This window comes from Vipera ursinii, assembly GCF_947247035.1.
Source record: "Vipera ursinii genome assembly, chromosome: 5".
Classification (NCBI taxonomy): Eukaryota; Metazoa; Chordata; class Lepidosauria; order Squamata; family Viperidae; genus Vipera; species Vipera ursinii.
Window position 1 is genome coordinate 83,912,625 of NC_139518.1, and position 24,611 is coordinate 83,937,235.

At 38.9% G+C, this 24,611-nt stretch overlaps 1 protein-coding gene across 3 annotated transcripts in view; it reads right to left on the reverse strand.

The window, feature by feature from the left end:
- Positions 1-24,611, reverse strand: part of CCAR1 (cell division cycle and apoptosis regulator 1) — a 31,153-nt gene that overhangs the window by 4,924 nt on the left and 1,618 nt on the right. For 2 of the 3 annotated variants that reach the window (XR_014492727.1, XM_083364457.1), the window contains exons 2-19: positions 23,462-23,568; positions 18,431-18,600; positions 16,745-16,789; positions 14,112-14,144; positions 13,197-13,390; positions 12,773-12,887; positions 12,433-12,619; positions 11,487-11,616; positions 11,111-11,272; positions 10,520-10,745; positions 8,375-8,488; positions 7,566-7,732; positions 6,672-6,882; positions 5,754-5,837; positions 5,291-5,476; positions 3,739-3,930; positions 2,046-2,279; positions 1,255-1,366 (exon numbers count right to left, since the gene is read on the reverse strand). Coding sequence is in view for 2 of the 3 variants with exons in the window: in XM_083364457.1 (XP_083220583.1) it covers positions 1,255-1,366; positions 2,046-2,279; positions 3,739-3,930; positions 5,291-5,476; positions 5,754-5,837; positions 6,672-6,882; positions 7,566-7,732; positions 8,375-8,488; positions 10,520-10,745; positions 11,111-11,272; positions 11,487-11,616; positions 12,433-12,619; positions 12,773-12,887; positions 13,197-13,390; positions 14,112-14,144; positions 16,745-16,789; positions 18,431-18,600; positions 23,462-23,534 (2,635 nt within the window). In the remaining variant the exon portion in view is untranslated. The remainder of the gene's footprint in view (positions 1-1,254; positions 1,367-2,045; positions 2,280-3,738; positions 3,931-5,290; positions 5,477-5,753; positions 5,838-6,671; positions 6,883-7,565; positions 7,733-8,374; positions 8,489-10,519; positions 10,746-11,110; positions 11,273-11,486; positions 11,617-12,432; positions 12,620-12,772; positions 12,888-13,196; positions 13,391-14,111; positions 14,145-16,744; positions 16,790-18,430; positions 18,601-23,461; positions 23,569-24,611) is intronic. The other variant, XM_083364458.1, reaches the window with a different exon arrangement.

The following is a 24,611-nucleotide window of genomic DNA, read 5'->3' on the forward strand; positions in this document are numbered from 1 at the left end:
ATAGCATCAGCACTAAAAGACACAAAAGGAAAACATGAAAAAACATTGAATCTGTGATGTTTAAATATGGGAATTTACTTTTGACTAAAAAAATTAATACAGTAGCAAAGAGCTTAGTAGAACTCAAAAACTAAGGTTAGATTTTAAAATTAATCATTGTCATGATTTCTTGCATATCTTATTTTTTTCCTATTACAGTTGGCTACATGTGCTGTTTCTGGTAGAAATGATGAATAAGGAAGTTCACAACACAGGACACATTACACCATGTCATCATTTATATTATAAAGAGAAACCCAAAATGCAGAAGCCAGCAATGACCTTAGAGAAGCAATTGTTGCTGCCCATCACTCTGGGAAGGGTTATAAGGCCATTTCCAACTATTTAAAGTCCATTATCCTACCCTGAGGAAGATTATTCACAAGCGGAGAATGTTCAAGAGAGTTGCCAATCTTCCCAACTGAAATGCTGTCGTGGGGGCCTTCAGGAAAGCTGTGCATAAATTCATTCCCATAAACCTCAATGAACTGAAGCAATGTTGTAAAGAAGAGTGGGCCAAAATTCCTCCACAACGAGGTGAGAGACTGACAAAAAGTCACACAGAAAACAATTGCTGCTAAAAAGTGATTCTACAAGCTATTGAATCATGCAGTGTTCTTAGTTTTTCACACATAGCTTCTCCATTTTGGCTTTCTTTTTGTAAAATGAATGACGACATGGTGTAATATGTTATGTGCTGTTGTTCTTCTAAGGTTGTATTTACCTACTTTTAAAAACTGCTAAGGACCAGATGATTTTTTACTATGTCCTGATGCTTAAAACCATAAAAATCAAAGAGGGTGTTTTTTCTTTTTTTCACATGACTGTATATCGTGGCGGTTTTTGTTTTAATTCTTTGTATATTGTTAAGTATCTCCAAAGATATACTTATTTCTCAACTGGATAAGTTCTCTTACAAAAGGGGAAAAAAAGGAAGTTCTGCTGACACAATTTGCAAAAACCAAAATATACCAGTTCTTTTTTGTTTTAACTCAATAATGTTAAGTAAGGTGGAGAGGGGATTTATCAGTTTATTTTTTTACATGAGGTTATTATGTTTGTAAGTCACCCAGAGTCACTGAGAGTGAGTTGAGCAGCCATATAAATGTTCTTAAATGAATAAATGGAATTTTAAAGCATTTTCCCCCACAAACTATACCACAAAATTGGAACTTCTGCTTCCTTTTCACTTAAAACAAAATACCTTCAACATACCATCATCTTCATCTTCTGCATCTTCAGCTTCCATTGGATCATATTCTTCCTGGTTATTGTCATCTTCCATTTCATCATCGTCCTTAGAATCATCTTTCCTTTTATCTTCCCTCTAAATAACCATAACACATTAATACAATCCATGTTTGGGCAAAACTATTTAAACCTCCATGGACTGGTTAAAGGTAAAGGTTCCCCCGCACATGCGTGCTAGTCGTTTCCGACTCTAGGGGCCGGTGCTCATCTCCGTTTCAAAGCCGAAGAGCCAGCGCTTGTCCGAGGACATCTCCGTGGTCATGTGGCCGGCATGACTAGATGCCAAAGGCGCACAGAACGCTGTTACCTTCCCACCGTAGTGGTCCCTATTTTTCTACTTGCCTTTTTACGTGCTTTCGAACTGCTAGGTTGGCAGAAGCTGGGACGAGTAACAGGCGCTCACTCTGCTATGCGGCACTCGGCATTCGACCCGCCCAACTGCCAACCTTCTGATCGACAAGCTCAGCGTCCTAACACACTGAGCCACCGCGTCCCTATGGACTGGTTAATGGCATGCAAATAAGGTTTTAAAACTCTCGAGATCTTAGCAAAAAAGCAACAATGGCATTTTCTTATATACCACTTTTAAAACTTAACACTGAAAAGGGAAAGAAATTCACTTGGGAATTCCTACCAAACAAAATCTGAAAATACTGTCAATATCAGCCTAAGTTGGTTTTGTAAGAGGTGTATGAAAAAAAAACAGTAAACACATACAAAATAGGCATATTATTTCCCAGAAAAATAACACCAACCTTTTTGTCATCTCTATCATCTTTTTTATCTTTATCATCTCCAGATTTTCTTCTCTTGGGCTTAGGATCATCATTTTCATCATCTCGCTCTTCCCTTTTCTCTTTTTTTTCATCTTTCTTATTCTTTTTGTCTTTTTTATCTTCCTTATCCGGAAGAGACAACAACGCTTTGTAGATTCGTACACCAAAATCCCTCTGAAGCATTTCATTGAAAAGTTCGGCAAATAATGAAACCTGAAGGAAGAATATTGAAAGAACTAGTCATTACTTTTATATATCTATATAAAAATATTACAGGCACTCCTTGCAACTGTTCTTTTAACAAATTATGAAGGCTTCAGAAAAAGTGACTTCTGACCAGTCACACCACCTCCGTTGTCACGTGATCACAATTCAGATGCTTGGCAACTGTCTTGCTTTAAAGTTTTGCAACATTTTGCAGTCAGGTGGTAGTGATTTGTGACCTTTCCCGCTGACATCTGACAAGTAAAGTCAATTTAAGAAGATGCATTCACTTAATGACAGCTTGATTCATTTAACAACCACACAATTGCTATGTGCCTAATGATTTCAGGAAAATGTTTATAAAATCAGATATAAAATATAAAATATAAATATAAAATCAGATATAAAATCACTTTTAATTAATTGTTTTCATTAACTGTTTTAAATTTTTTAACTTTTGTATGGTATGATTTTAATTGCCCTGTAAACCGCCCTGAGTCCTACGGGAATAGGGCGGTATATAAGTTAAATAAATAAATAATAATAATGTGTTCACATGCTTAATGATTGCATCACGTAGCGATCAAAATTCCAGCCCCAACTATAGTTATAAGGTGTGGACAACCTGTACCACCTACCCTGTTTCCCTGAAAGTAAGGCCTACCCTGGAAATAAGCCCTAGGTTGATTTTTTTTTGGGGGGGTGGGCCTAATATAAGCCCTATCCCAAAAATAAGCCTTAGTTTTGGGATGAGGCACACACACTGAAAAATTAAGCTAGGGCAGGGGTGAGAATGTGGATCTGCCCCATGCACCCTGCACCCACTTATCTTGCAGCCAGGCCTCTCCTTGCTGGCCCACTTCTTCTGAGGCGTCTTCTGCAGCCAGGCCTTCATTTCTCAGTCAGGTCTGCATTACTGGAAAGGCCACTGCAGCCAATAACTGAGCTATGGATTGAATCCATAGCTCAGTACTCGGCTGCAGAGGCTTTCTGGAAAGGCCTGACTGCGAAATGCAGGCCTGAATGCAGCTGCAGAATGAAGCTGCTCCTTCGGTCAGAAGAAGTGGATTGGCTGGGCGGGGCTGTTGGTGCCAGAGGTGAATATAAAAGACACCCCATCAAAATAAGACCTGGTGCTTCTTTTGGAGGCAAAAAAAAAATGACCCAGTATTATTTTCAGGGAAACACGGTATTATCATACTTCTAAAAGAAACCAGAATCGTCAAAATTAACCAAATATTGAACCACATTTATCACAAAATTTGAATCAACTAGCAGAATCCTTTTTTTCTAAATCTGGCAACAGCCACTTTCTTTCATTAGAAAACAAAGCTGCAGAATAAAATTAGAACTCAAAATCAAAGAGTCCATCTTTAGATTAAAAAAGAAGCATTCATCCAGGATAACAGGAGCAGATGGAACTCAAACATCTGATTTCTTGGAATACCAAAATGAGGAAAGAGCTTACCTCAAAGGAGTGCTCTTTGTTATCTTCCAATCTGTAATCCAGAAGAACGCTAAGGGACATGATACTGCAGTCAAACTTCCCACTTTTGGCTGCCCAATTAGGATGCACAATGATTGCAGGTTCATCAGGCAAAACGTATCTTCTCTCTCGACGCTGACGTTCTACTTCTTCTAGCCGTTTCCTCTCTTCTTCCTAAAGATTGGAGAAAACCATTCGAATGGAAATTTTTCACGTTCTCTGATGTCAGCATTCTCTGTGTGGATACCCAATGCGATGTAAGCAATAAAATAAATCCGTGTGTAAATTCAGATCTTTATTTAGCCATAAGCACCTGGGCATTGAATGAGTAGTGCTAGGAGACAACATACTTGGCTCCTCTAGAATAATTTTGAGCATGTCTCTGGAGTAGAGACTTAGGGTCTTTTGAGAGGGATTGGAGGGAACGTGGACCCCGAGTCAGGCCTTCTCTAGGATGAACCTGAAGGCTGTGGGATTCTGTCCCTCCGGAGATACATGCGGTGCTTTTCCTAATGGCTTTTTGGAAGGCTGCCAAGATGGTTTGGCACGAGTGAGCTTTTAGGACAGGTTTGATATGCAGATTTTTTAAATTTTGTTCTGATTTTTATAGCAAATTTGGACCATAGCTCTGACATTTTCACACACTGCTGTTATTTCTGGCGTATTTTTTAGATTGTTGTATGTTTGCTTATTGGAGTTTACAGAGATCATTCTTAGACAACATAAAACTATTTGGAATCAAGCAACAAAACATTAATATTTTAACATATATTATGTTAAAAAGGATGATTCATATAAATGGCACTAACACTTAGATTTATATATATAGCTTCATAGTGCTTTACAGCACTCTCTAAATCAGAGGGCCCCAACCTTTGGGGCACTAGGGACCGGTTCCGTGGAGAGGTTTTTCCACCGACCGCAGGGGGCATGGTTTTGTGTACTGCCTGCATCCTGTAGATGGGGCTTTGTTTGTGTGGCCCAGTACTGATCCATGGACCGGGGGTTGGGGACCCTTGCTCTAAGCTGTTTAGAGTCAGCATATTACTCCCAAAAATCTAGGTCCTCATTTCACCGACCCCAGAAGGATGAAAGGCTGAGTCAATCTGGAGTGATCAGGATCGAACTTCCTGGCACTGGGCAGAGTCAGCCTGCAGTACTGCACTCTAACCACTGCGCCATCATGCAGTGATTTATATTTACATTTATAATTTACATTATAAATGTAAACATAAACGACTTAGTTCCTTTTTATGTTATCATCATCCTTGCTGAAGGTATATAAATATTTACATGGAAACAAATACCTTTCTGCCTAGTAGTTTTACAACAGGAACCAACTATGAGAAAGGTGCATCCACAATAAAATTAAGCCCAGGTTCTGGTGATTTTTAAGAGTTCAGAGTCTAAGCAAGACAGGAAGAATGCTGATTCTGACAATCTTGTCCTTCTCTCATATACTTAAGCATTCAACTCAATTATGATTTAATACATAAAGAATCAGCACATAAACATTAATTTGCTAGCTGTCCACCTCTTTGTCATCTTCAGACTTCCTTTCTTCTTCTTCCTCGTCCTCCTTTTCAGATTTCTCCAATTCTTTCTGTTCTTCTTTTTGCTCCTCCACTTTGAGTTGTTTTGTTAGCCGGGCTATTAGCTGGGATTTCAGACCCTTTGAGCTAAGAGTCCGACTTTCTAATTCCTTGCGTAGGTCATTCACCTGATTAATTTAAATACATAATGAAATTAAACTTTAGCAAGTAAACGAAAAACAGGATAGAATTTAAGATAGCCCCTAAAAAAAAGGCAAAAGTATATTTTCCAACATTTCAAAAAAAAAAAAATCCTTCAATATTTTTAAGAATTAATTTAAGAACTGATTAATCTTTCCCCTTCAGCTCTTTCAGTTCTGGATCTTCTGGAGCTCTGAATTCAGGAGGAGTAAAAGAGAAGAGTATCTCATTACACATACTGGATCTAGTCTTCGTTGCATTTACCTTCATTGCTTTGGGATCAAGTTTGGACCAATGAGTAGGAGTAGATATTTCTTTAGCTTCCCCATCATCTTTTTCCTCTTCATCCTAAAAAAAAAATATCAAAGAAAAACATCCTCCTTCAGGAAAGTATTAAAACAAAGATCCGTCTTTTTTAAATTCTGCAGCTGATCTGGGCAAGGTCACAACTGTTTCATCAGATAAGTCTTCTCCTAAAGTTACCATTTCAACAAAGCCACATACCAATATTCTGCTATTTTAATAATGATCACAGTGCCTCTCTCATCAGCCAATAAGAATCTCCTCTGTGAAACACAAAAGGGTGATAAAAAAACCAACAAACAACAAACATCAGGGATACACAGACATTTTTGGTCACCATTAACCACACAGCCTGTGATTTTCCCCAAATTTCAAACCACCCAAAATATTCTCATTTCGTTAGACCTTGTACAGAAACCAAGATGCCAACAGCCGTAAAAGGCTATGTAATTTCCACATTTTGCCTATTTTCAAGTACCATTATATATATATATGTATGTATGTTTTTAAAGGCTAATAATGTATGAGAGAAAACTCAAGGTTTTTTTGTTGTTTTGCTTTATACAATTCTTAACACTGAATCTCACTCAACAACTGGTCCCAGAGTTCAGCAACTAATTCTAAGGTGTGAAAGATTTGTGAATTCAATGCACAGTTTTAATTCCACCTGTTGCATCCGCACACACTTTAAGTCAGTACACTAGCTGAAATTAAACAAAAAAAAAGGATTCTACTCTGCCGAAAGCTGGTTTACCAGTCATTGTTACCAGTTATGTTCCTTCTAGGTATGTTTGTGGTGTAGCATGTGACGTGCATTTTGTGCCTGTGTTCCTGCGCCTGTGAGAAGCAGAAATAGAAAAAGGGATTAGCGTTCAGTGCCTGTTCTCCATCAGCCTCCTTGCGTTCACCCTGAAGCTTCTCGATCAGCTGCTGCTTGTATCCTCGGGAGAGGGTTTCCCACTCTGAGCGGGTGGGAAGGCAATGCCAAACATCCGGGAAAAATAAAACCACTGTCTCCACATGAGCTGGAACCGTACGCCCCTTGTGGGTCTCCTCAGGGCGATGGTAGCGAATCTCTGCAAAACGGTACCTGTTGCAAGGGAAGAAGCATGTTGGAAAAAAAATTCTAGAACACATTTTATAGAGCCTAGTTCACTGCAGCACATCAAGTAAAGAAACTTGGCTGCGACCTGAATTTTTTTAAAGAAAAAAAAATGAAAGCCATATATTCTCTTTGGAAAACATGGAAGAATTTAAGAAAGACACCTGCTCAAGAATGTGTACTAATTGCCAAAGACAAACCCATTGGCTACTACATATCAAAATGAACAGCACTGGACTGAATTTGGCTTTAGTGGAATTAGCTTTTAAATTTGGTGTACAACTGCTTGCAAAGCACAGACAGATGATTTAACATCCACTAGGAAATCCAACAGGAGAAGATATGGCTACCCCAAACATCTAATTGTAACACGAGAATAATGAAATGAAGTTTCCTTGACGATCTCCTCCAGCTATGCGTGAAATGAAAAATATTTTAACATACAGGCATTGCAAAATTCACACAAGAAATACGTGATTTTTAAAAGCTCATTTTTCAAACCTTTTGGCACCAAATCACATTTGCATTGTTAACTAGGACAGCAACTTGAGTAGTTTACCTGGATAACTACTGGATCCTGATAAAGAAAGGAAGAGGCTGGCTTTGATAAAATCATTTCAATTTATGCATGCTTCAAGGTCTCCACAATATTTCAAGAATACAATACTTACCATTGTGTGCAAACACTTAAATCAATTCCTGTTAGGGCCCTGCAACACCGGATAGCAGTTTTAATCAGCACAGATGGGTCTTTCTCTGGGTCAGGTCCATCCAGTGAGGGTGACCAATGTCCACCAATAGCCATCGCTTCATCTTTCCCTTTCATACCCACTAAAAACTAGATAAGAAAGTTACTTAATTAATACTTAGCTACAAGAAGAAGAAAAAAATCTCTGAACCCTGAAACGGCACTGAAATCCTAAATGAGTGTTAGTTTCTCAGCATAAGCAAGTATTGCTGGATTTGTCAATATAATTTGGTTTCATTTTATATTTGACGAGTCTGTGACCTGTAATGAAGCAGCAGTCTTGCAAAAAAGATGAGTTCAGCTTTTGTTTTCCACAATACATTTCAGTAATGGAATAGGTTTAAACATCATTACCCATTAGTTTTGCAAGATCCCTGTGCAGGGTCCACCATTGGACACAGAAACCGGATACAAATCAGATGGTAATAATAAAATAACTTTATGAAAGCTACTGTAGCATACAGGCTGGAAAATATGAAATGATTTTATACAGAAAAATAAGCAGATACTAACTTGACCAGCAATCTGGACTTAAGACACAAGAATGCAATCATGTTTCCAATGCACCCAGATAAGTCAACACAGAAATTCTATGTCCACAAGTGGAATTAAACATCTCATCCGCCATATATTCAACATGGTCACTGGCGAGGAATGATGGAAACTAAAGCCACATCCCCAACGTGGATAAGGACTTTGTAACAAAATGTTTTTACTAGAATTTCTTTTAACCTTTATAAGTCTAGCAGGGTGTTGAAAACCATCCCGGACTTCTTGTGGATCTTCAGCAAGGGCACATGATTTGTGATAAAGATCTTCCATGCTTGGACTAGCCATGAGCATCACCTGTTAGAACAGCAAGATAGGTGTCATGTGAAATAAGCAATGCTACAAAATGTAGTACAAAACCTGACCCTCCAAACACAATTAAAGAGATGTCTGGGATGTGAAAGGGGGGGGGGGAATAGTCTGATTTGCTTTTTTATGCCAACCCATCAGCAAATGGATAAAATATGATACAATCCTGAGTGTCCTATATGGAAAAGTAAAAATTTACATGCTGTATATATTCTAAAGGGGTTAATTTAAGAAACTCAGCATTATTGTTGTTGTTAGTTGTGAAGTCGTGTCCAACCCATTGCGACCCCATGGACAACGTTCCTCCAGGCCTTCCTGTCCTCTACCATCTTCTGGAGTCCATTTAACCAAGAGGTGGCAAAATTACAAGGAAGAACTATACAAGAATGAGCTTAATGTCCCTGATAATCACAATGAGGTGGTCACTGACCTCGAGCCAGACATCCTAGAATGTGAAGTGGGCCTTAGAAAAACTGAGCAACAACAAAGCTAGTGGAGGTGACAGCATTCCAGCTGAGCTATTCAAAATCTTGAAAGACGATGCAGTAAAAGTGCTACACTCAATTTGCCAGCAAATTTGGAAAACTCAACAGCGGCCACAGGATTGGAAAAGATCAGTTTACATTCCAATTCCAAAGAAAGGCAGTGCCAAGAAGCAACAGTGAGAACTGGACACGGAACCACTGATTGGTTCAAACTTGGGAAAGGAGTCCGGCAAGGCTGTATACTGTCACCCTGCCTATTTAACTTATGCAGAGCACATCATGAGAAAGGTAGGGTTAGAGGAATCAAAAGTTGGAATTAAGATTGCCGGAAGAAATATCAACAACCTAAGATATGCAGATGATACCACTCTAATGGCAGAAAGTGAAGAAGAACTGAAGCAGTTGTTGTTGTTGTTGTTAGCTGTGAAGTCGTGTCCGACTCATCGCGACCCTATGGACAACGTTCCTCCAGGCCTTCCTGTCCTCTACCATCTTCTGGAGTCCATTTAAGCTCACGCCTACTGCTTCAGTGACTCCATCCAGCCACCTCATTCTCTGTCGTCCCCTTCTTCTATTGCCCTCAATCTTTCCCAGCATTAGGCTCTTCTCCAGTGAGTCCTTGCTTCTCATTAGGTGGCCAAAGTATTTGAGTTTTAGCTTCAGGATCTGGCCTTCTAAGGAGCAGTCAGGGTTGATCTCCTCTAGGACTGACCGGTTTGATCGCCTTGCAGTCCAAGGGACTCGCAGGAGTCTTCTCCAGCACCATAGTTCAAAGGCCTCAATTCTTTGGTGCTCAGCCTTTTTTTATGGTCCAGCTTTCACTGCCATACATTGCAACTGGGAAGACCATAGCCTTGACTATACGCACTTTTGTTGGCAGGGTGATGTCTCTGCTTTTTAGTGTGCTGTCTACATTTGCCATGGCTTTCCTCGCCAGGAGCAAGCGTCTTTTAATTTCTTGGCTGCAGTCCCCATTTGCGGTGATCTTGGAGCCCAGGAAAATAAAATCTGTCACTACCTCCATTTGTTTCCCATCTATTTGCCAGGAATTGAGAGGGGCGGATACTATGATCTTGGTTTTCTTAATGTTATGTTTCAAGCCAACTTTTGCACTCTCCTTCTTCACTCGCAACAAGAGGCTCTTTATTACTTAATGCTTAATTTTTGATTCAATGCTCTTTAACAATGCAAATCACAACCTGAAAAGCATTTACATTCTACATATAAGTTTCAAGGGCCCACTAAGAGAATCCATAAACAAATACAAAATCAAGTTTGTATTTGAAAATAAAGCATCAAGTACTCAAAACAAAATAATTTGGTAACTGCATTCCTGTTTTCTAATGAATTATGTGAATGTTCAAATTACTCTTTATTTCAGGGTCAGACATGAAAAAAAAAAGCTGAATCCAGACCTGCTATAGTTCCTAAGCCCTCTATTAAAAATAAAGAACACAGGGTATAAATGCTTCTGACAGAACTAGTTCTCCCTGGATTTGTGAAGAAAAGGTGGCATCTGGGATGCCACACCCACCTTTGCGCTGTAAAGATGATCAGCATCTGCTGGGTCTAGAACTGCAGTGTTCTTATCCAGGGGGTCGACTTCTCTTTGCATTACATAGAAATTGCAGTAGTTTCCCAGCTGAAATTGTCTTGGCATAGGAAAGGCATCTACCCAAGTAAATTGGGCATCAAAGAAGTCACTTGGAATATACAAGTTCTGGTATCGTCGCCTCAGTTCCATCATATCGCAACTAAGGCTTTAAATGATAAGAATATTTATTTTACAAACGTAAAAGGCATCCAAGCATTTAAAAGTTCAGTCTCGCCAAAAATAGAGCTGAGCACAAACATATCAGTTTGGTTTGGCTTTTTTGTTTGGCTTTAGAGAAAAATGCAATTTTTAAGGCATTTTTGACAGAACGCACTTTATTATTTGTGTAGTCTTCATTAGCATGGACGGTTGGCTAGAATTCTAGGGGCTATTAAGTAGAACTGCATGCCTGGAAAGGATGTTTTTTAAGATTACAATGAATAAAAATGAAAAATTCTTAGCCCCACCTATTCCATAATTCAGGTTCTTTCCAGAAATAAAAGTAAAAATGAAATGCATTAAGCTACGTACCAATCTAATGAGAACTTGGAAAACTGGACTGTATAGCGAGGCACAACACGCCGGGGTCTTCGAGGGGATCTTTCTCTCTCCCTTCGAGGGGATCTCTCTCGAGAACGTTTTCTCTGGGGTGATCTTTCCCGTGACCTGCGTCTTTCACGCTCTCTCTCACGACTTAAAACAAACATGAAATACATTTTTTAAAAAAAACTTTAGTCTTTGGGGCATTAGGAATGCACCAAACACATTCTATCGTTCCAGCCACAGGAATTGCCAATAAACTTTAAATAATGTTTCTATTCATTTGCTTTTTGTCAAAATGTTGCTTTTATCTCAACTTCAAATAATTATCCAGGAGAAAAAAAATAACTGGAATTTTATAACACACCTTCTGTCATCTTTTCTGTTTGCCATGGGGTCTCCTCTGTCATTCCGACCTGAAAATCTAGGTGGTGGATCTAATCTTCGGGCTGGCTGAGGCTGTGAAACTATTCGAACAGGAGGCTGCAGTAAACCACCTTAAGGGGTGGGTGGGGAGAGAAACCACAAGTTTTAAAAAACGTTTTCATAATATTGTATTAATAAATCTGTTGAATTACTTTTTGTATTTTTAAGGAGGGAAGGTCCAGAAATACCTTCTAAGAAACCAAAGCCTTCATTAAGTCAGATTTAATAAACCAGGGATGAAGCTGGTTTATTACGGATACATTCAGTGGTGGGATTCAGCCACTTCGCACTTCGGCAGAATCGGTAGCTAATTTTTTTTTTGTTGCCCAGGCCCAGAACGGACTTCCAGAAGCAGCATCCATACAGAGAACCAGTTGTTCACATATTTGAATCCCACCACTGGATACACTGAACAACACACTTATTCTGTGGCTTTGTGATTTGCTGTGAATGCCAACATCAGGATCCAGCAATAGTTAATGTAGCAATGGCACTTAAGACTTCTATACTGCTTCATAGTGCTTTACAGAAATCTCTTAAGTGGTTCACAGTGTCAGTATATTGCCTTGACAATCTGGGTCCTCCTACAAGAATTGTTCGGAATTTTGTACATCACCCGTGTTACATTGAAAAAATGCATATGAAGGGAATCAATTTGTTTTTCTTTTTCGTGCGGGGACGTTGCTAACAGATGAGTGAGAACTTTAGAATAAACTTCAGATCCCTTCCCAGTCAGGTGACAGTAGAGAAATTTGCCTGTCCAAGCCTCTGATAACAAAACACAAAACTGTAAATGATAAAGTGTCTGGCCCATTTGTGCTCCTGAGCGCGTGAAAACGTTACACCTCACATTAACCAAAAGCCCTAAGTCATGCTTCCGGGAATACCTTTCTGTTGTGGCTGCTGTAATAACGGCTGTGGCTGCGCCTGAAGCAAAGGTGTTATAGAAGCAGCCGATATTTGTGCCTGCAGGAGAGGCTGGGGCTGCGGCTGGACACTGAACGCAGGCTGCTGTGCGATGGGTTGGAGCCCTGGTGGAGGAGTCTTGAGTAAAGGCTGGGTCTGAGTTTGGTTCTAGTAAGGGGAAAAAAAGGACGTCATTTGGTTTGGCTTCACCTCTGAGGTGCCAGTAACAGTAGACTGGAACATCAGTTTTGTCAAATGGGCGACTACGTAAATTTGAAAAAGAAAAAGAAAAACAAACAAACGAGCAAGAGCTTATTATACCTGGTTTGGTAATGTTTGAATTCGCTGTGCGTTCCATTTGAAAGGCATATTAGGGTTATACGTGGCTTCTACCAAAACCCGGTCTCCAACTTGAGGAGTCTTCCCTTTAACAGCACTGCAGAATTAAAGAAGGCCACAACGTTAGCTTTATGCCACCACTCTCCGGATGAAATTAATTCTTAAATCAAAAAGTCTAAGTATATTTGCTAGGTGGAACAGGTTTCAGAAAAACAGACATGGAATTAGTTAAGGATTTAAAAAAAACACAAATTAAGAAAAAACAAAAAAACCCCACGTGTCTGCACCCTTCCGTATATATCTTGGAAGCATCTGGGGCGTTTGTTCACTACTAAAATCCAATTCGTAATTCACGTTGCCATCGATTATGTACAAACCAGAGAATACCAACCAGAGATTAGCCTACCTGAGTTGGAAGAACACATCTTCATCAACAAAACCAAAAGTGTCGTGGAGCTTGGTAACCACCCCAGTGAAGACCCGCTGTTTCTGGGGCTGGGTCTGCTGCTGACTTGACCGTGGCGCTGGATACGAAACAGTTATTTGTGCTGCTGGCTGTGGTGTAGAGAGGCTAAGGCTTGTTGGCAATGCCACAGCTGGCTGAATAAAAAAATGAAGCGGTAAGCCATATAAGCCCTCAGAGCTTCCTAAATGTTAGGAACTAACCAATATTCTGGTAATGAGTGGTACCAAGTGATGGAAAGGCATCTATCAGAAGCGCAAAGGGGGCAGGATGACCGTGTGGAAAAAGTATATATTTTTTCCCTATCTGTAAACCACAAGAATCTCAGGTAGGTCAACAAATGCATCAGAAATCCAACCTGCACATAAGGCAGGCTTTTCCTCCAAACCAACGCCAGAGGCAGAGGGGAGGATTTTGAAGAAACTAGCTTAACCATTAAGCATTCTGGTGTTTACAAAGTAAAAGCAATTTGCTCTGAAAAACATACTAATTTCATTTTTTAAACAACTTAAAAATATTTTCAAATGATATTGTTGTTTGAAATTCAAACAATAATATTTGGAAGTTAATTCTGTTGGATTAAAAATTTAAAACTGCCAAATATATCTGATACTTTATTTTAAAATATGAACTATTCAACATAAAAGAACGAATTCTTCCAAGGAACACCGTATTGGGAAAAAGTAGGAGAACGCATTATATACAAAATAAAGATGGGATAATATTTGCTCTAGAAAAAAATATAACCAAGGGTTTAATCAAAATATTATATATAAACTACACTGCAAAATCTGTCATACTTACACACATATTCATATTAGGTTTTATGACAAGAGAATTTTTAAAAAGCTAACTAACCTGAGTTAAAAGTGTTTGCTGAGGCTGCTGCAACTTAAAAAATAAACAAGATAATTAGTTTTTATACTGCATACTTTTTGATTTCACCTGTATTTACATATATAATATACTGCAAAATATTACATTGCTTAAGTCTGTTTTCCACTATTGCACAGCAAACAGGTTACAAATTCCATGAAAACATATAACATTGTATTTTAAATACTAAATCAATATGTAATTATTAACATTTCCCATTTTAGGTTGAATTGTTCTTCCTCTTCAAAGGGAAAACTAGATACAAAGGAATAAGAATAGCCTTCATTAAAGGATAGGAAAATGTTTCCTTTGTTGCATTAAGACCATATTCTTCCCTTTACTATTCTATGTGGAAGAAATTCAATAATGCTGATGACAGCAAGTTTGCCTATAAAACTAATTGTATATGCACACAGACTGCAACATTCACATAAATAAAGCTAACCAATTTTTTAAAAAAAATGTTCCAACTATCAACTCAACCCCGACAAGACCGAGTGGCTTTGCATACCTTCATCCCGGGTCTATTCGGATATTCCATCTCTTTCTATGGGGGGTGAATTATTACCCCCCGTAGATAGGGCTCGCAACTTGGGAGTTCTCCTAGATTCACGGCTCACCTTGGAAGATCACATGGTGGCTGTGACTAGGGGGGCTTTCGCCCAGGTTCGCCTGGTGCGCCAGTTGCGGCCCTATCTAAGCCGGGATGATTTATGCACGGTCACTCACGCGCTCGTGACCTCTCGTCTAGACTACTGCAACGCTCTCTACATGGGGCTTCCCTTGAGGACCACCCGGAGGCTCCAACTGGTACAGAATGCAGCCGCGAGAGTTGTGTTGGGAGTCTCCCGATACTCCCATGTCACACCTCTGCTCCGTGAGCTGCATTGGTTACCAGTTGTCTTCCGGGTGAGATTCAAGGTGCTAGTAATGGTGTTTAAAGCCCTACATGGCAGGGGTCCGGAGCACCTTAGGGAACACCTGCTGCCGGCGTCTACTTCCCTCCGCCCTGTGCGTTCCCACAGAGAGGGTCTCCTCAGGGTGCCACCGGTCAGAGAATGTCGACTGGTGGCCCCCAGGGGGAGATCCTTCTCTGTGGGCGCCCCGGAGCTATGGAACCAGTTACCGGTTGAGCTCCGGACGGCGCCTGATCTTCGCTCCTTTCGCCGCGATCTGAAAACATACTTGTTCGAGCAAGCCGGCCTGGCCTGAGGGGGGATTGGTGGGGTTTTTTACTATTTTTATTGGGGTTTTTACCATGTATTAACTGTATTTTTAATCGGGCATGTATTTAATTATCTTTTATTTTTTGTAAATCTCTGTGTTTTATTCTTGCCCTGTACACCGCCCTGAGTCCTTCGGGAGAAGGGCGGTATAGAAATATTAATAAATTAAATTAAATTAAATCAAAATAGCAATATTTTCCAAATCTTCACTATAATTTTTATTCAATATAAGCTAAATATATCTATTTCATGCATTCATTATTCAATAGCATATAAAGATAAAGGTAAAGGTTCCCCCGCACATGTGTGCTAGTCGTTTCCGACTCTAGGGGCCAGTGCTCATCTCCGTTTCAAAGCTGAAGAGCCAGTGCTTGTCCGAGGACGTCTCCGTGGTCATGTGGCCGGCATGACTAGACGCCAAAGGCGCACGGAACGCTGTTACCTTCCCACCGTAGTGGTCCCTATTTTTCTACTTGCATTTTTATGTGCTTTCGAACTGCTAGGTTGGCAGAAGCTGGGACAAGTAACAGGCGCTCACTCTGTTATGCGGCACTTGGGATTCAACCCGCCAAACTGCCGACCATCTGGTCGACAAGCTCAGCGTCCTAAACCACTGAGCCACCGCGTCCCCATTCAATAGCATATAAAAAGGGACTAAACCAATGACAAATAATGCTTATTGATACAGCAAGCAGAGGTACTATATATTAATAAGCCTTTCATGGGTTTAAACCAGGTGTCTTCAAACTTGGCCCTTTTATGGCTGAGGAATTCTGGAAGTCCACAAGTCATAAAAGGGCCAAGTTTGAAGACACCTGGTTTAAACACATACAGGTAGCCCTCAACTTATGACCACAATTGACCAAGTTTTTGTTGCTAACTGAAACATTTGTTAAAAGAAATTTTGCTCCATTTTATGACCTTTCTTGCCCCAGTTGTTAAGTGAATCCCTGCAGGTGTTAAATTAGTAGCATGGTCGTTAAGTGAATCCGGCTTTCCCACTGACTTTTCTCAGAAGGTCGCAAAAGGTGATCACATGACCCCCTGGACACTGCAACCATCATAAATAGGAATCGGTTGCAAGCGGCTGAATTTTGATCATGTGATCACGGGGATGCTGCAACGGCCGTAAGTGTAAAAAAAGGTCATAAGTCACTTTTTTTCATTGCCGTTGTAACTCTGAATGATCACAAAATGAATTGTTATAAGTCGAGGATTACCTGTATTTAACTTAAAAAGTCTACTTTGGGTAACTATTGGACTCCTATGACTTGTCAGTATAGGGTTTTTTGGCAACAATACAAATGTGCTTTGTTTAAAATATACTTTGTGGTTGCCTGCCCAGCCCAATTCAGACTCAACAAAACAACCATAAAGAATTATACAAACCTGCTGTTGTACACTATAGAGGGTCTGCTGAGGTTGGGAATATTGCTGAAAAACATACAAATTGTGAATAACTACATATATAACTATATAAGTATAAATATGTGTGTGTGTGTGTATACACATACATACACACAGACACAATCAACTATATAACTATATATATAACTATAACACACACCTTTATATACGTATATAACTATACACACATGCACACACAAATATACTGCCATACAAAAATCTCATATAATTACATCTAAAATAACATTAAGCTATTGTTCTAGATCAGGGTTAGGCAACCTTGGCTCTTTTATGACTTGTGGACTTCAACTCCCAGAATTCCTGAGCCAGCCAAGTCCACGAGTCATAAAAGAGCCAAGGTTGCCTACCCCTGTTCTAGATCAACAAACATTGGTAATATTTTACTAGGTACATAAAACTGAATTGAAATACAGAAAATATTTTTCCTCAATTATCACTCTAGATTCTACAACATGAATGGATGTGTCATGCACGGAACACAGTTTAATAAAATGAACAGCAGTTGTCCAAAAGCATGAATGTTAATTTAACAGTCCCTCTTATTCTGTTTAATTTACATCAGTTATTTGGGAAGAAGGAAGCCGTATCCTTGAATGTTTTTGTTTAAAGCTTGTGTATGGCTCTTGGTTTCCAAAATCACACTTCTAAATTAACTAAGTCAAGTTTTAGGCTCAAACTACTTCTGGCTGAAAATAGGGTCTCAAAGCAATTACGAGGGCAATTTGGAAATAAACCTGTTTGGTTAGCAATGACAGACACGAGCAGATACAGAACTTTTATTATACACATTAGAAAACTACATTACATTAGTTTTTGTCATAATCGCCATTCAAATTGAGGCACTTGTTATAACATCTTACAAGGTTTGACTTGTACTACTACTTAGTAGTAGTTGCTCGGCGCCAAATCTGGGCTGTAAAGGGGGGTGATCAAAAACATTCCAACTGCTTCAAAAGTTCTAGCGTTGTGCGGGCGAGCATTATGGGCATTATCGTGAACCAACACGACACTGGAAGTCAGCATGCCCCAACAATTGTTATGGATGGCTCATCTGAGTTTTCGTAACATTTCACAGTAGACTTCTGAACTGATGGTCAAACCACGCTCCATGAACCTCACTAGCAGAACTTCTTTGGCGTCTTTGGTAAAATTTTCTATGGCACCACTTCCAGTGTGGTGTTGGTTCACGATAATACTCACCCGCACACCGCTAGATGCACCAAAAACCTCTGAAGCAGTTCCGTTAGGATGTTTTTGATCACACACACCCCCATAGCCCAGATTTGGCGCCGAGTGACTACTACTAACATGTAAGACATTAGGACAAGTTCCTCAGTTTGAATGATTATGTCAAAAAGTAATATAATGTTGTAGTTTTCTAATGTGTATAATAAAGGTTCTGTATCTGTGAGTGACTGTCATTGCTAACCAAATGGAGGTTTATTTCCGAATTGCCATGGTAGATAAAACTTGCAGAATCCTATTAAGTAGCAATGTGTAATATGTTCTCCAAAAGGTACAGAGGATCCCTATTGCACTTGCACACTTAAAATGCAGTACTTGCCCCCAAATAACAATTATCCAATTTTGCAGCTTATTCTTTGACATTATCAGTGGTTACATTGGGTGAAAAGTTGTTCCTTTTACCTGCTGTAATGCAGCAGCTGCAGCTGCAGCTTGCTGTTGCAAAGCAGCTGTCTGAGTGAGCTGATAGTTTGTTGGCGTTTGAGTATTGAGTCCTGCTGCCAATGCAGTTTGCTGTGTGTATATTGTAGGAGATGCTCCAAGTAGTGAAGGTTGTTGTACACCCAGAGCAGCTGAAAGGAGAGAGCTGAGCATTAGGAAATCCTAATTCTGATTAGTGGGATTTCAAGTCAAATCCAGCACTCTAGATTTTAAGAGCAGCAAAATTTTGCAGAACTGACTCTTCTTTGCATTTTGAAAGGTGAAACTTTTAAAATTGAAACAAAAATATTTCCTTGTCTAATGGACAGTGCTGAATGTACAATGCTGGCAAAATATGTATTTACTTAAACATGGAATGCAAATTTGATATATTAGGTCTGTTCTTACAGTAGAGGTAATGACCGCTGTATATAAACTCAGCTGATTGCATTGAATTCAATTCTTCTTACAATGTGTCCAGTGATACAGTACCTTGATTTAGAAAAAATATCTTATTTCAACACATCACTTGCTTTCTGATGGAAATGCTATTGTAGAAGGCCAAATAACCTTGTCAACTTTGTTTAGGAAAGGGTTTGACATTTTAAGTGAGCATCACAGCAGAGAAAATTGCTCCAAACTAATTGAATAGGCTTTCTGAAATGAGTTCCATCTTTTTATCTTTTTTATTCATCTACAACTTCATGTTAATGTGTGGCTTCCTCTCTCCTCATTGTTCATCTGCATAAAATGATAGATCTTTTTCTAATACACAGTATTCCAAAGTACTCTTTTAAAAAAACAGTGCAATACTGTACATGTGTTCACATATGTCTAAAATGATCCGACACACTCAAGCATTGTATTTGCCCTTCAAGCTATTTATCTCTTTGCTGAATATTTAGCCTTGAAACATGAATTGATTAAAATGAAATAACTATAGGCCTTAAGAAATAAAATACAAGAATGGTCAATCAACATCATTGGTGCACAAATGTTATGGTCTGTAAACAATGGTTTATATTCACCATGATGTGAACCATAAGAACATAATAAAACCTGCTGAATCAGACCAAGGCTTACTTCATTCCAAAATTCTGTATCAAACAGTGGCCAAAACTATACTTTACAACAGGTGTTTGTAAGCAGGAAATGAATAGAATAGAATAGAATAGAATAGAATAGAATAGAATAGAATAGAATAGAATAGAATAGAATAGAATAGAAGCTGGAAGGGACCTTGGAGGTCTTCTAGTCCAGTCCCTTGCTCAAGCAGGAGAATCTATACTGGTGATTGTCTAGTCTCTTCTTAAAAATCTCCAGTGATGGAGCGCCCATGATTTCTGGAGGCAAGCTGTTCCACTGGTTAATTGTCCTCACTGTCAGAAAGTTTCTCCTTAATTCCAGGTTGAATCTCTCTTTGTTCAGTTTCCAACCATTGTTTCTCATCCTTCCCTCTGGTGCTCTGGTGAACAACCTTCCCCCCTCTTCCTTGTGGCAGCCCCTCAGATACTGGAATACTGCTATCATGTCACCCATATTTCTTCTTTTCATTAGATTAGCCAAACTCAAGTCCCGCAGCCATTCTTTGCATGTTTTAGCCTCCAGGCCTTTGATCATCTTAGTTGCTCTTCTCTGATTTTTTTTCCAAACTCTCAGCATCTTTTTTGTGATACGGTGACCAAAATTGGCTGCAGTACTCCAGGGGTGGTCTTACTAGGGTTTTATAATGCGGTATTAGTACGTGTGATCTTGATGCTATGCCTCTGGTATATAACCCAGGACTGTATGAGCTTTTTTGGTTGCTGCTGCACACTTCTGGCTCGTAGTCAAGTGATCGTCCACTAGGATTCCAAGGTCCCTCTCATGACATATGCTTCTCCTGCTGATATTTTCCTACAACTATAGGTACTCATTTAGCAACCACAATTTGGTCATTAAGTGAAACAGTCGCAAAGAAAAACCACAACTGCACTTACACTCTGAATTCAGCTTTCCCTTGCTTTTCAAACCTACAAAGCTTGTAAATGACAGGACTGATCACAAACTTACTTCTTCATTACTGTTGTAATGGTGAACGGTCACAAAGTAAGACAGCTGCTAAATGAGAACTGCTAGCAGTATTTGGAGGCGTGCTGATTGAAACAGAGAAGTAACAATCTTCTAAAGTAGTAATTTATAAAATGCAAAAAAGTTAACTAAATTCAAAAATCCCCAAAATTAATTTTATATATATATATATATATATATATATATATATATATATATATATATATATATATATATATATATATATAGTGTAAATTACTAACAAAGAATTAAAGGGAAACTGAGATGCATTTCTGACTCCTTAGTCGTCCTCAGTCAGCTATACCCTTCTGAGATTCGAACCTGGGCTGATTGCATAATAACACTGCCTCATATGCAATCAGCCCAGGTTCAAATCTCAGAAGGGTATAGCTGACTGATGACGACAAAGGAGTCAGAAATGCATCTCAGTTTCCCTTTAATTCTTTGTTAGTAATTTACACAAAATATATGAATTGTCCGGTGTGACTACTGCCTGTTTGATAGCCTTCAAGATAGGCTGAAAACAGGAAATAAAGATTTGCCCCATGTTTGGGGCCTAGCAAGGTAATCTAAATAGTTAACATTTGAAACATACATATATATATATATATATATATATATATATATATATATATATATATATATATATATATATATGTATGTATGTTTAAGTATTTGTCAAGGCTTTATATATATATGTAAGGTACTGGAGTCTTTTTCTCTTTTGCATAGTCTGTATGTTGTGAAATTAAAGAATTTTCGTCATGCCTTTTGATTGCCAGTTGGTGTTCATGGGTGCGTTCTGCCAGTCTTCTGCCTGTTTGTCCCACATAGTCGTTGTTGCAGTTCTTACATTATATGTTGTAGATGACTCCTGTTTTTTCTTCTGGAGTTGCTGGGTCTTTTGGTTTGCATACACACACCCACACACAAAGACATACATACACAAAGTTGTACAGTAAATATTTTAATGGATGGAAGCCATAACTTATCACAATTGTCCATAGCTAATCTATCTTGATGAATTCCGCAAACTGCTGATTATTTGAAGCTATATGTTTATTTTTCCAATAATGAACAATAAGTAATTAGCTGTGTGTCAGCAACCTGGTTTCATTTCAGTTCAAACTGGGTTAGTCTCTTTTGTACAAATTTGGCTCCCTCCCCCACCAAAGTTCTCCAGTACAAAACAAATATACATTATTACATCCATACCTTGAGAAACCTAAGCGCCACTTGTCTAGCTACCCTTCCATGTGGAATAGGTTACATTTCTGGAACCACGTTCACAACTCAGGGTATCAATCTGCTATCTAGCCCCCCAAATTTAATTTCTAGGACTGTCAACCACATTTTTCAATGTCATTACTACCAATGTGAAGTACAACTATTACCCTCTCCTGAGAGTTATCCTGATTATTTATTTTTCCATTTATCACGGAATTTTATAGGGCTGCCCAATTCACAGTGACTCTGGGCAGCATACAAAGACCCCCAATACAAAACTCATTACCTGTCCCACTCCCCCCACCTAGATTGTGTGTCATGATGTTAATAAGCCTTGCACCACACAGACACATAACCATGTAGTCTACATGCCTAAAGCAAACACAACTCTCTAATTATCAAATTACCCACGACCTCTGCAAGTACTAGATATAGGTTCATGATACAAAAACTGTGTCCTACAGAAACATCTGCTCTCTTCAAAATTCTTCACTCTCCCTAATAACAAAGGTGATATCATTCTGAAAGTCAATCAATGTCTGACTTTGTCTTATCTGTACATTTCTCCAGCTTGCTAAATATCTCCAACTTGGCCACCTTGTTTTCAAGGAAATATGTATGCTGTCTGAGAGTCCAGCAAATATATAAATCCACAATTTATATCTACTAAGCACCCTTGACACGCTATACAAAAACTTTAAATGGCCCTCTCTTCAGATAAGACTACCAGCTTTGGGCATGTAAACAACTGCTTTTCCTCACCCTCAAGATTGCTGGTCAGAGCTAAGCTTTTGCCTGAGGAAAGTGGGTGTTTGATCAGCTGATCAACTGCAGTTATAAACCACACTACATAGAACAGGGGTCTTCAAACTTGGCCCTTTTATGACTTGTGGACTTCAACTCCCAGAATTCCTCAGCCAGCGTGCCTGGCTGAGGAATTCTGGGAGTTGAAGTCCACAAGTCATAAAAGGGCCAAATCTGAAGACCCCTGACATAGAACATATACTTACTTACAAGTTAAGATATATCACACTCAGGCAGAAATAAAAACAGTCTTAGCCATAAAGTCAAGCAGCTGTCCTTAAATGCATCTGAACAGCTTTACAAATTGTGCAGCACGAGATAAAAATCCTCTGTTCACTCTCTTCTTCTGAAACACTATTGGCTGGAACTAAGCTATTATGGCTTGCTTAAATAAATCACTGTTAAAATAAACCACAATTCAATGAGTTTAACTTGTGAATACAGCCTTCAGGCTTTAAGCAGCTCATCTATAAGATAATATTGAATGTTACGTTTGTGCTGTTATATATTTGACAAGATTCAATTGTGTAACTGAATATCACTATCTAAAATAGATAGGAAGAAGAAAATAGAGATATTTTAAGGGATATTTAAGTATTTTTTTTAGAACAGAAGAGGGGAATTGTGAAAATAAAATGGGGAAAAATAATTAAGAAATAGCATGTATATGTCAGAGATTTCCTGATCAGAGAAAATCAAGAAAAACAATCATAAGTAAATATTGATATAAAAGCTTACAACTGCTTCTTCACAAATGTCAGCCATTCATCAGTGCAACTTATTTCCTATTCAAAATTAACATCTGGATTATTTTCAATTCACTTAAAATATTTTTCATTTCTTTTATTTTCATTTACTCAATCAGAAAGGAATCAGAAGCAGTAGTTATTGTTTAAGAAAGTGCAAACTAACCTGGTTGAGAAACTGCTGTAGCTGTAAACTGAGTAGCCCACGGGGGATTCTTCTGTCCTCCAAACTGTGCCATTATGAGAGGTACAATTCTTCTGCCAGTTTAGTTTCTTTAAAAAAAAGCACTGACCGTTAGTACTTTAACATGCAGCTAATTCCTGACTAATGGACAAATTAGCTATCTATATGTGACGTACATATGCATTTACATTTATTTGATTTATATGGCTGCCCAAGTTGTAAAGCGACTCTGGACATCTTCCAACTGTACAGAAGCAGGAAAGCAAAAGAGAAACAGAACAACAAAATAAAAGGAAATGTAATCGTCAAGGCCAGCCATCGTACAGTCTATTCAAAAATATTTTATTCTAGACAGTTTCATCTTGCGTGGTGGCTAATGTCAGGGGAAGCACCAAGCATTCTGGATTTTACTGTACAGAGTGCTGACAGGATAGGGGCCATGTGAACCTTTGAGGGGAGGGATGACATTCCATGGGCAGCTGCTGTAATAGAGAAGGTCTGTTCCCTGGGTTCTGCCAGGGGAGAAGAAGGGACTTGCATGCCCTCTTGCTGAATTCTTTTGGAACAAGCTGAGACAATTGGAGACAGGTGGTCTTACAAATAATCTGGCCAGTCAGTATATGAAGAGCCTTACGGATTAAAACTAGGTTTGTCCTATGTCTGTGGAGATTCTCAGTCATCCGTAGTTGTCTCAAAAGTGCTTTTTTCTTCAAAAGGCAGCTGGACTGCTTTTTCCTTGAGAAAGAAGAAAACATTTCACTTCTCATCTAAGAAGCTTCATCAGTTCAGATGGTGGTGGGGGAAATGGAAGGATAGGTACTGCATATCTATCCTTCCATTCCTCCTCCCCCCCCCATCAAAACCCATTTTCTTCTTCTTCCTCAAGGATAAAAACAGTCCAGTTGCTTTTTTTGGGGGAAAAGCAACTTTGAGACAACTGTGTTTGCTCTAATAAGAGAAACCACGACAAGTATGACAAACCAGATGTCTTAAGAAAGGAAGCCGATAATAAATATTTCCAGTGAAAAATACAAATAAACTTTCTCACCTTTAGTTCTACTTATTATAACACAAATGCACAAAATCTTATCAGTAACAGGTAGAGTATAACCATCAAGTGAACTTTCAACCA